At 44.1% G+C, this 12,094-nt stretch overlaps 1 protein-coding gene across 1 annotated transcript; it reads left to right on the forward strand.

The window, feature by feature from the left end:
• SESA1 (seed storage albumin 1) lies at nucleotides 1–634 on the forward strand. The gene has a single exon (XM_087525233.1). It carries the CDS (start codon nucleotides 46–48, stop codon nucleotides 538–540), a length of 495 nt encoding a protein of 164 aa, XP_087381359.1. The 5' UTR covers nucleotides 1–45; the 3' UTR covers nucleotides 541–634.
• Nucleotides 635–12,094: the final 11,460 nt, after the last annotated feature.

A 12,094-nucleotide genomic window follows, 5' to 3' on the forward strand; every position in this document is an offset into this window, starting at 1 on the left:
CATCTCATCTTTCATCTTCACCACTACCAAAACAACATTGACAACATGAAGATCTTCTTCCTCCTAGCTTTCCTTGCTCTGGTAGTGAACACTGCTATTGCGCAATATGCGGAAGTTCCCAGCCCAGCTGCGCAAGCTCCCACCGCGGATGGTTCTGGGGAATGGGTTGCGATAGCACCTAGTGCGAGTGGTTCTGAGAATTGCGAGGAAGAGCAGCCAAAGCTAGACTCTTGCAGCGATTATGTTATGGATCGGTGTGTGACGAAGGATATGCCGCTCTCTTGGGTCTTTCCTCGGACTTGGGGGAAGAGAAGTTGTGAGGAGGTCCAAAACCAGTGTTGTCAGCAATTGAGGCAAACGACGCCGCGTTGCCGCTGCAAGGCTATATGGACATCAATCCAAGGCGATCTAAGTGGCTTCAAGGGCCTTCAACAAGGTCTGAAAGCCAAAATGGTGCAGACGGCCAAGAGCCTTCCCTCCAAGTGCAACATTGATCCAAAATACTGCAACATCCCCATCACTAGTGGATATTACTGGTGATGTAGCTTCCATTGGTGACCAATAAACTATCACATACCACTGTATGTGACCAATAAATGTGACCATGGAATAATATGTACTTTATTTTTCCTTACTTATGTATGTATGTGTTTCTCTTACAAACATCTAATTATGCATGTGTCTATCAAGAAAACAATGTTAATTGTGCCAGTACAAAAGGAATGTGTGGAAGCGCATATACGCCTCTCATTGCGTTTTGGTATACATGGCGAAAAAATTAAATGGGCTAATTAGGGCATACTTGTGAACAGATTTTAGTCCCAACCGTGAAGGTTGTCGAGAATCAAAGAACCCTTAAAAATGGAAATAACACAAAAATGTGCCTCGGTAGAGGTTATTTTATAGGCTTTACTCACAACGGTTGGGAGGGGGTCTCCTATTGAGACCTCCTCTTCTTCAGCGCCTTAAGCGCCCGTTCCCATAGCGGACGCTCACGCAGCAGCCTCGGGTGGGCCGGCCCAGCAAGCACACTCATACCTTCCTTTTCTTCCTTCTATCGCTAGCTCCTTTATGCACGTTTCTTTCGTTTTTCTTTTTGCTGTTCGTCCCTTTCGTTCACAAAAACTGAAAACCACATGGATCTGAAAATTAAAATTTTGAAAAGCAGTTCACGAATTTGAAAAAGTTCATCAATTTTGAAAGCAAAAAAAAGAAAAAGTTCATCGGATTTGAATTTTTTTGCTGAATTTGAAAAGAAGTTCATCAAAATTGAGAAAAGTTCACTGAATTCAAAAAAAGTTCATCAACTTTGAATAAAAGTTCACCAAAAATGTGAAAAGTTCACTGAATTTGAAAAAAGTTCATCGACTTTGAATAAAAGTTCATCGATTTAAAAAAAAGTTCATCAAATTTGAGAAAAAGTGCATCAATTTTGCAAAAGGATTCAGCGCCTTTGAAAAAGTTCACGCATTTATGAGAAAAGAAAAAACAAGATAGAAAAAAAAGAAAACAGAAAAAATAATTGGCTTTCTCATATTGTATAAAGAAAAGAAAAAAGAATAGTAAGCACATCATGTCTTCTGATCTAACTGGTTAGAGCATCTCCAGCCGCGCCCCCAATAGACCCCCACGCCCCTTTTTAGGTGCCGGCACCCAGAAAACGGTCCAGTCGGACCCCCATGAGAACCCATTTTTTGCCGGTTAGGCCCAAAACTGGCGTCGGCGGACCCAACCCAAACTCGGCACGCTGGGGTGCTGGGGGTGCCGAGGCAATCGTTTTTGGCGCCAAAGAACGGTGGGCCCGCCGAGTCAACGACCCTCGCGCCTCGTCGTCCTCACATCGCCTCGGTTTCCTGTGGGGAATCAATGCCAAGGCTGTCGTCGGTCAGCCTTCCATTGATTCCTCATGAGTGGTGCGGTGAGGCGACGCGCCCCCTCCCGCCACGCGTACACATGATTGCCACCTCCGGCCGTTATATAAAGCAGCACCTCCCTCGCCGGTGGACACACCCACCCGCAACCCTCTCTCTCCTCGTGCACAGCCGCCACCGAGCTCTCTTTCCTTTCCCACCCCGTTCACAGCCGCCGCAGACGATGGGCGAAAGGTTCCCAGGTGATGTGGCGGAGGCCAATGGCTTCGGCCGCCATTCTCTGCATGAATCCAACTACTCAGTGCCTCCCGATATGCGCGCGCCATGACGGTGGAGACTCAGCGCCGGCGGCGTCCCCGTCCCCCGCTGCCCGACGTCACGCGCCCCGACTACTTCCGCGCCGAGATCGAGCGTACGCGGGCGTCTCTGTCAGAGAAGCAGCGGGCCTTCCCGGAGTACGACGCCGGCAACCACGAGGCGTGGGCGCGCGACGTACTTCGAACGCCGGCAGGCAGAGCGGCTGGCCTCCATGAAGCACCGGTGGTGCGGGGGAGCAAAAACAGCGACGGCCGCCGCCTTTGGTGGGGCGCCCCCGGCCGCACGCTCCACGCCGTCCTCGAGCACCTCGAGGGCGGCAACGACCCGCGACTGACGTACCCAGCCGCCCCGGTCCCCCGCTGGAGTGGCGGCCAATGGATGCCGAGGAGGAACGGTCCTCTTCCTCCTCCTCCCGATCCTCTTCCTACTCCTCCGGGTCGCCGGCGCTCTTCAGCGTCAAGGCTGAGCCCGCGGAAACGCCGCGCGGCCGGCGCACCCGCAGTGCCGACATCGTCATCAATGAGGGCGGGCGTGTCTCCTCCTCAGCTCCTCCCCGCCTCATCAAGCCAAAGACGGAGCCGGGGCTCACCGCCATGAAGAGGGAGCCGGGGCTCGCCGACGTGAATACGGAGCCGGGGCTCGACGACGACGCGGCCATGAAGTGGGCACGAGAAGATTGGGCGCGGTTGGAGATGGAACGCCAGCGCCGTGCCCTGGCGGAGATCGCCGCGCGCTGCCGTGCTTGAAGACAGTGACGACGACGCGCCGCCACCGGCCAATCATGTCCGCCAGGGCGACCCCGGGCAGGGGTCCAGCAACGTGAAGAAGGAGAAGGACGACGGTGACATCGCCGCGTTCAACGACTTCTTTAGCCTGTAGTCGTGGCTCTTTGCGTTTTTAGTAAATTTTATGTTTTCTATGTAAAAAAATAGAACGCCGAAGTTTATGTCCTGTTTGCCGAATCTTTGTTATGCTTGCCGAATTTTAGCTGATTTTTTTTCAAAAATGTTTAAAAAAGGGCGTCTGGGGCGACCCTAGGGCGGCGGCTAGGAACCCAATCACCCCAAGCCGATTTTTAGCGTCGGGTCCCCCAGGCTGCGATTTTTCGAGCCCTCTGGGGGGCCAACGGCTGAAGATGCTCTTACTGCGTTCGCTAACAGAACGAACGAGCATGTTTCGATTCGCGGCTGATGCACTGTTTTTTTTGCCTTTTTTAAAACAGAGGAGCAACAGGAAGTGGGATGGGCCAGCACAAGTGTACAGGGGGTGTGCGCCCCGTATGGAATGACCTATATTCGGCGCTTTCTTAAGGCGTCGAATAGGATTTGGGTCTCCTATTCCGTGCCTAAGTTGCTCACGAGTGATGGAGAGCAGCCCCCTCCCTAGTCGTGTACATGGGCCGACCCATTAGCTCATGTTCGGTTTTGGGAAGGTTCTACAGCCTTCCCAACCCGGTTTCTTTCTTCCTGTTATTTACTTTGGATTTCTTTTCTACTTTATCTTTTATTTTTTGTTTCTTTCTTTTTCCATTTTTTTGGGTTTTCCTTTCCAAATTTCATGAACATGTTCTGAAGTTTGGGAATTTTTTTAAATCGGATTAACATTTTTTTAAAAAAATTAACATCTTTTCCAAATTGGAGGTGAACATTTTTTGAATTTAAAATTTGTTCATCAAGGTCAAAAAATGTTCATATTTTTTTAAAATTGCAAAAAAAAATATTTCATGAAAATTTCCTAAATTATGAAAATTTATCGAAATCATGATTTTTTTTTAAATCACGAACATTTTTTGAAATCATGAACATTTTACAAATTCATGTAATTTTTTTAAATCCACTTCTTTATAAGTTTGTGAAGTTTTCTTTTCAAATCTTGAACATTGTTTTCGAATTTGACAGACTTTCTTTCTGAAATTTCATACATTTTCTGAATATTTTGAACACATGCTAACAAATCATGTTTTTTTTAGAATTTTGAATATTCTTTCAATAAATGAACATGTTTTTAAATCACCAACATTTTCTAAATCTGTGACCATTTATCATTTCCAAAGCATGGATTCGAATCATGAATATTTTTTACAATTTGTAACTTTTTTGAAATCCTGAAATATTTTTCAAATGGAAAAAAAGAAAAAAGAAAGGGTATGCCCGCCCCACACGTGGGCCGGCTCATGAGGGCGCGCCGGGGAGCGGGAGGGTTCATGCTTCCCTTTTTTCTTGCGCGTAGGTGGCCATATAAGAGCTCCCGGCTGGGAGGCTGCCCTGATCATCTAGGGCATTCTGTTATTTCTTTCTGTTTTTCTCATTTTCATTCTTTACTTTATCATTTAATTTTCAGTTTTCTTTTATTTTCTTTTTCTTTCTTAATTTGATTATCATTTTTTAAATCTGGGAACATTTTTAAAAAATCTGATGAACGTTTTCTGAAATTTGAAACTTTTCCCAACCGGAGGTAAAATTTTTAATTCGAAATTTGTTCATTAAATTCAAGAAATTTTCATATTGTTTTAAATTGTGAACATTTTTTACAAATACGTGGTCATTTTTTAAAATCATGAACATTTTTGAAGGGTGTACATTTTCTGATATTTTGAAAATTATTCAAATTCATTAGCAGTTTCCTGAAATCGTGATTTTTTTTAAATATTTTCTATATTTTTTTATAAATTTGTGATCTTTTTTTATATCGTGAGCAGTTTTTATAATTTTACAAAAAATTGGAAATTTCATAAAGTTTCTGAATATTTTGAACATTTCCTGAAATTTCACGATTTTTCTTAAATAATTCATGAATAGTTATTTTAAATTGTGAACATTGTTTGTATAAATGGAGTTTTTTTTTCAAATCACAAACATTTTTTGAATTCATGAGCATTTATAATTTCCCGAGCATTTTGTTTCAAATCATGAACATTTTTTCATAATTCGTAACTCTTTTGAAATAGCAAAATATGTTTAAACAGGCAAAAAAAGGAAAAAAGAAAAGGTCTTCCCGCCCTGCACATGGGCCGGCCCATGAGGGAGGTGTGTGCTTCCCTGTTTTCCTGGGGCATAGGTCGTCATATAGGAGCTCCCGGCGGAGGCTTCCGTGAGCATCTAGGGCATTATGCTTGGACCACCCCGGTGTGCTATTCCAGCCAACATTACGGCTAGTTTCTCCACTTTTAATAATTAGAGAGTGCATTTTGCATCATGTTTTACTTAATGGTTTTGGATGTCCTATCTTGTGAATCTGTCATCTTCGTGAATCATTGCATCCACCCATCGTTAGTCGTTGGATCAAAATAATAGGTCAACTCAAACATGCCGACGCTGATTTTGTCTGTTTTTTATCCGTTTGAACCGACCAAGCGGATGTGCATGTCCACTTTTTTATGTGGGTCGGCCAATGCGTTCAATGATGACTGACACAATTTTCGGTGTGGAGTAAAAACCATTAAGTTCAAACATGCACCCAAATTAAACATAATTATACATTAAAACGCCCATCAACCGCCGGCCAAAGTTCACTTAAACATAAATTTAAAAACTTTTAAAAACCTTGCGCCTCCCAGCCTCCCAGCACGTTGCCCTATGCGTCGTCGTCGTCACCATCGGGTGAGGTCGACGTAGTCCGGTGGCGGCTGAGCCCACTAGAAGACCCGCTGCCACATGGCCAGCACCACGTCCCTCGTTGTCTGCTGCGCTGACGGCTCTGCTGCACGACGCGCATGCTCCTCCTCCTTCTCCTACCGCTCCTCCTCTTCCTCGCATGCCCAACGGGCATGCCGCTCCTCCTCCTCATCACACTCGGCAAGCATTCACCGTTCGCCGTTGGCCGCTCCTCCGCCAGCCAACGCCGCCTCCTACTCTGGCGTTGCGCCTAGCCAGATGGCCGACGCACTCACCCAGTCGTGCAGGCTGCCAGTCCAGGCGTACCTCTCCGGCTCGGCCTCCATGGGCTCCACCTTGGAGGCGGTCGGTGCTGGTTCATGCAGCGGCGACGGTGCAAAGAAATGTAAAACTTGATGAGGTAATTGTACCTTCTCCCTAATTGAGAAGTAGTTCATCACAAAAATCAGTTCTAGTGATTCCTACACCAATTAATGAGGAAGTTAATGATGATGATCATGAAACTTCAGATCAAGTTACTACCGAACCTCGCAGGTCAACTAGAGTACGGTCCACACCAGAGTGGTATGGTAATCTTGTTCTGGAAGTCATGTTACTAGACCATGACGAACATATGAATTATGAGGAAGGAATGATAAGCTCAGATTCCATGAAATGGCTTGAAGCCATGAAATCTGAGATGAGATCCATGTATTAGAACAAAGTATGGACTTTGATTGACTTGCCCGTTGTTCGGTGAGCCATTAAAAATAAACGAATTTTCAAGAGGAAGACGAACACTGATAGTATACTATCTACAAAGCTCGAATTGTCGCAAAAGGTTTTCGACAAGTTCAAGATGTTGACTATGAGGAGATTTTCTCACTCGTAGCGATGCTTAAGTTTGTCCGAATCATGTTAGCAATTGCCACATTTTATGAAATCTGGCAAATGGATGTCAAAATTGCATTCCTTAATGGATTTCTTACAAAAAAATTGTATATGATGCAACAAGAAGGTTTTATCAATCCTAAAGGTGCTAACAAAGTGTGCAAGCTTCAACGATCCATCTATGGACTAGTGCAAGCATCTCGGAGTTAGAATATATACTTTGATAAAGTGATGAGAGCATATGGTTTTATACAGACTTGCAGTGAAGCTTGTATTTACAAGAAAGTGAGTGGGAGCACTACAACATTTCTGATAAGTATATGTGAATGACATATATATTGTTGATCGGAAATAACGTAGAATTTTCTGGAAAGCATAAAGGAGTGTTTGAAAAGAATTTTTCAAAGAAAGACCTTGGTGAAGCTGCTTACACATTGAACATCAACATCTATAGAGATAGATCAAGACGCTTGATAAGTTTTTTCAATGAGTACATATCTTGACAAGATTTTGAAGTAGTTCAAAATTGAACAGTCAAAGAAGGAGTTCTTGCCTATGTTGCAAGGTGTGAAGTTGACTAAAGACTCAAAACCCGACCACAATAGAAAATAGAAAAAGAATGAAAAGTCATTACCTATGCCTCAGTCATAGGTTCTATAAAGTATGATATACTGTGTACTAGTCCTATTATATACCTTAGCATGATTCTGGCAAGGGAGTACAATAGTGATCTAGGAGTAGATCACTGGACAACGGTCAAAATTATCCTTAGAGGACTAAGGAAATATTTCTTGGCTATGGAGGTGATAAAGAGTTCGTCGTAAAGAGTTACGTTGATGCAAGCTTTGACACCGATCTGGATGACTCTAAGTCTCGATCTAGATACATATTGAAAATGGGAGCAATTAGCTAGAGTAGCTCCGTGCAAAGCATTGTAGACATAGAAAATTTGCAAAATACATACGACTCTGAATGTGGCAGACCCGTTGACTATATTTCTCTCACAAGCAAAACATGATCACTCTTTGGGTGTTAATCACATAACGATGTGAACTAGATTATTGACTCTAGTAAACCTTTTAGGTGTTAGTCACATGGAGATGTGAACTAATCACATAAAGATGTGAACTATTGGTGTTAAATCACATGACGATGTGAACTAGATTATTGACTCTAGTGCAAGTGGGAGACTGAAGGAAATATGCCCTAGAGGCAATAATAAAGTTGCTATTTATATTTCCTTATATCATGATATATGTTTATTATTCATGCTAGAATTGTACTAACAGGAAACTTAGTACATGTGTGAATACATAGACAAACAGAGTGTCCCTAGTATGCCTCTACTTGACTAGCTTGTTAATCAAAGATGGTTAAGTTTCCTAGCCATGGACATGTGTTGTCATTTGATGAATGAGATAACATCACTAGAGAATAATGTGATGGACAAGACCCATCCGTTAGCTTAGTATAATGATCGTTCAGTTTTATTGCTACTACTTACTTCATGACTTATACATGTTCCTCTGACTATGAGATTATGCAACTCCCGAATATCGGAGGAACACCTTGTGTGCTATAAAACGTCACAACGTAACTGGGTGACTATAAAGATGCGCTACAAGTGTCTGCAACCTCTTGAGCACTGTGTTGGTTTTTCCTTGAAGAGGAAAGGGTAGATGCAGCAAAGTAGCGTAAGTATTTCCCTTGGTTTTTTAGAACCAAGGTATCAATCCAGTAGGAGGCCACGCACGAGTCCCTCGCACCTACACAAACAAATAAAATCCTTGCAACCAACGCAATAAAGGAGTTGTCAATCCCTTCACGGTCACTTGCGAAAATGAGATCTGATAGATATGATAAGATAATATTTTGGTATTTTTATGATAAAGATGCAAAGTAAATAAAGCAAAATAAACGGAAAAGAAAATAGCTTGTTGAAGGAAGATTAATATGATGGAAAATAGACCCGGGGGCCATAGGTTTCACTAGTGGCTTCTCTCGAGAGCATAAGTATTACGGCGGGTAAACAAATTACTATTGAGCAATTGACAGAATTGAGCATAGTTATGAAAATATCTAGGTATGATCATGTATATAGGCATCATGTCCGAGACAAGTAGACTGACTCCTGCCTGCATCTACTACTATTACTCCACACATCAACCGCTATCCAGCATGCATCTAGAGTATTAAGTTCAAAAAAACAGAGTAACGCTTTAAGCAAGATGACATGATGTAGAGGGATAAACTCATGCAATATGAAATAAACCCCATCTTGTTATCCTCGATGGCAACAATACAATACGTGCCTTGCTGCCCCTACTATCACTGGGAAAGGACACCGCAAGATTGAACCCAAAGCTAAGCACTTCTCCCATTGCAAGAAAGATCAATCTAGTAGGCCAAACCAAACTGATAATTCGAAGAGACTTGCAAAGATAACCAATCATACATAAAAGAATTCAGAGAAGATTCAAATATTGTTCATAGATAAACTTGATCATAAACCCACAATTCATCGGTCTCAACAAACACACCGCAAAAGAAGATTACATCGAATAGATCTCCACAAGAGAGGGGGAGAACTTTGTATTGAGATCCAAAAAGAGAGAAGAAGCCATCTAGCTAATAACCATGGACCCGAAGGTCTGAAGTAAACTACTCACACTTCATCGGAGAGGCTATGGTGTTGATGTAGAAGCCCTCCGTGATCGATGCCCCCTCCGCCGGAGCTCCGGAAAAGGCCCCAAGATGTGATCTCATAGGTACAGAAAGTTACGGCGGTGGAATTAGGTTTTGGCTCCGTATCTGGTAGTTTGGGGGTACATAGGTATATATAGGAGAAAGAAGTACGTCGGTGGAGCAACGTGGGCCCCACGAGGGTGGAGGACGCGCCTGGGGGGTAGGCGCGCCCCCCTACCTCGTGCCCTCCTGGTTGCTTTCTTGACGTAAGGTCCAAGTCCTCTGGATCATGTTCGTTCCGAAAATCACGTTCCCGAAGGTTTCATTCCGTTTGGACTCCGTTTGATATTCTTTTTCTGTGAAACTCTGAAATGGGCAAAAAACAGCAATTCTGGGCTGGGCCTCCGGTTAATAGGTTAGTCCCAAAAATAATATAAAAGTGTATAATAAAGCCCAATAATGTCCAAAACAGGATATAATATAGCATGGAACAACCAAAAATTATAAATACGCTGGAGACGTATCTGTTGGGTTTCGTAGTAATTTCAAAAAATTTCCTACGCACACGCAAGATCATGTGATGCATAGCAACGAGGGGGAGAGTGTTGTCTACGTACCCAACGCAGACCGACTGCGGAAGCGATGACACGACGTAGAGGAAGTAGTCGTACGTCTTCACGATCCAACCGATCAAGTACCGAAACTACGGCACCTCCGAGTTCGAGCACACGTTCAGCTCGATGACGATCCCCGGACTCCGATCCAGCAAAGTGTCGGGGAAGAGTTCCGTCAGCACGACGGCGTGGTGACGATCTTGATGTACTACAGCAGCAGGGCTTCGCCTAAACTCCGCTACAGTATTATCGAGGTATATGGTGGCATGGGGCACCGCACACGGCTAAGGAATAGATCACGTGGATCAACTTGTGTGTCTTTGGGGTGTCTCTACCTCAGTATATAAAGGAGCCAAGGGAGGAGGGGGGCGCCGGCCAAGGGAGAGGGCGCAGGAGGAGTCCTACTCCTTCCGGGAGTAGGACTCCCCTCCAATCCTATTCCAACTAGGATTCCCCAAAGGGGGAAAGAGGGAGAAGGGTGGCCGGCCACCTCTGCTAGTCCTAATAGGACTAGGGGAAGGGGGGAGGTGCGCAGCCCTTGTGGGCAGCCCTTTCACCTTTCCACTAAGGCCCATGAAGGCCCATATGGCTCCCGGGGGGTTCCGGTAACCTCCCGGTAACCCGGTAAAATCCCGATTTCACCCGGAACACTTCCGATGTCCAAACATAGGCTTCCAATATATCAATCTTTACGTCTCGACCATTTCGAGACTCCTCGTCATGTCCGTGATCACATCCGGGACTCCGAACAACCTTCGGTACATCAAAATGCATAAACTCATAATGAAACTGTCATCGTAACCTTAAGCGTGCGGACCCTACGGGTTCGAGAACAATGTAGACATGACCGAGACACGTCTCCGGTCAATAACCAATAGCGGGACCTGGATGCCCATATTGGCTCCTACATATTCTATGAAGATCTTTATCGGTCAGACCGCATAACAACATACGTTGTTCCCTTTGTCATCGGTATGTTACTTGCCTGAGATTCGATCGTCGGTATCCAATACCTAGTTCAATCTCGTTACCGGCAAGTCTCTTTACTCGTTCCGTAATACATCATCTCACAACTAACATATTAGTTGTAATGCTTGCAAGGCTTATGTGATGTGTATTACCGAGAGGGCCCAGAGATACCTCTCCGACAATCGGAGTGACAAATCCTAATCTCGAAATACGCCAACCCAACATCTACCTTTGGAGACACCTGTAATGCTCCTTTATAATCACCCAGTTACGTTGTGACGTTTGGTAGCACCCAAAGTGTTCCTCCGGCAAACGGGAGTTGCATAATCTCATAGTCATAGGAACATGTATAAGTCATGAAGAAAAGCAATAGCAACATACTAAACGATCGGGTGCTAAGCTAATGGAATGGGTCATGTCAATCAGATCATTCAACTAATGATGTGACCTCGTTAATCAAATAACAACTCATTGTTCATGGTTAGGAAACATAACCATCTTTGATTAACGAGCTAGTCAAGTAGAGGCATACTAGTGACACTTTGTTTGTCTATGTATTCACACATGTATTATGTTTCCGGTTAATACAATTCTAGCATGAATAATAAACATTTATCATGATTATAAGGAAATAAATAATAACTTTATTATTGCCTCTAGGGCATATTTCCTTCAGTCTCCCACTTGCACTAGAGTCAATAATCTAGATTACACTGTAATGATTCTAACACCCATGGAGCCTTGGTGCTGATCATGTTTTGCTCGTGGAAGAGGCTTAGTCAACGGGTCTGCAACATTCAGATCCGTATGTATCTTGCAAATCTCTATGTCTCCCACCTGGACTAGATCCCGGATGGAGTTGAAGCGTCTCTTGATGTGTTTGGTCCTTTTGTGAAATCTGGATTCCTTTGCCAAGGCAATTGCACCAGTATTGTCACAAAAGATTTTCATTGGACCCGATGCATTAGGTATGGCACCTAGATCGGATATGAACTCCTTCATCCAGACTCCTTCGTTCGCTGCTTCTGAAGCAGCTATGTACTCCGCTTCACATGTAGATCCCGCTACGACGCTTTGTTTAGAACTGCACCAACTGACAGCTCCACCGTTTAATGTAAACACGTATCCGGTTTGCGATTTAGAATCGTCCGGA

This window comes from Triticum urartu, chromosome 5A (assembly GCF_056163025.1).
Source record: "Triticum urartu cultivar PI428250 chromosome 5A, HENAU_Tu73, whole genome shotgun sequence".
Taxonomy (NCBI): Eukaryota; Viridiplantae; Streptophyta; class Magnoliopsida; order Poales; family Poaceae; genus Triticum; species Triticum urartu.

What these genes read in the sequence shown, in the direction of transcription:
- SESA1 (XM_087525233.1), top strand. Translation starts at nt 46, where the DNA reads ATGAAGATCTTCTTCCTCCTAGCTTTCCTTGCTCTGGTAGTGAACACT.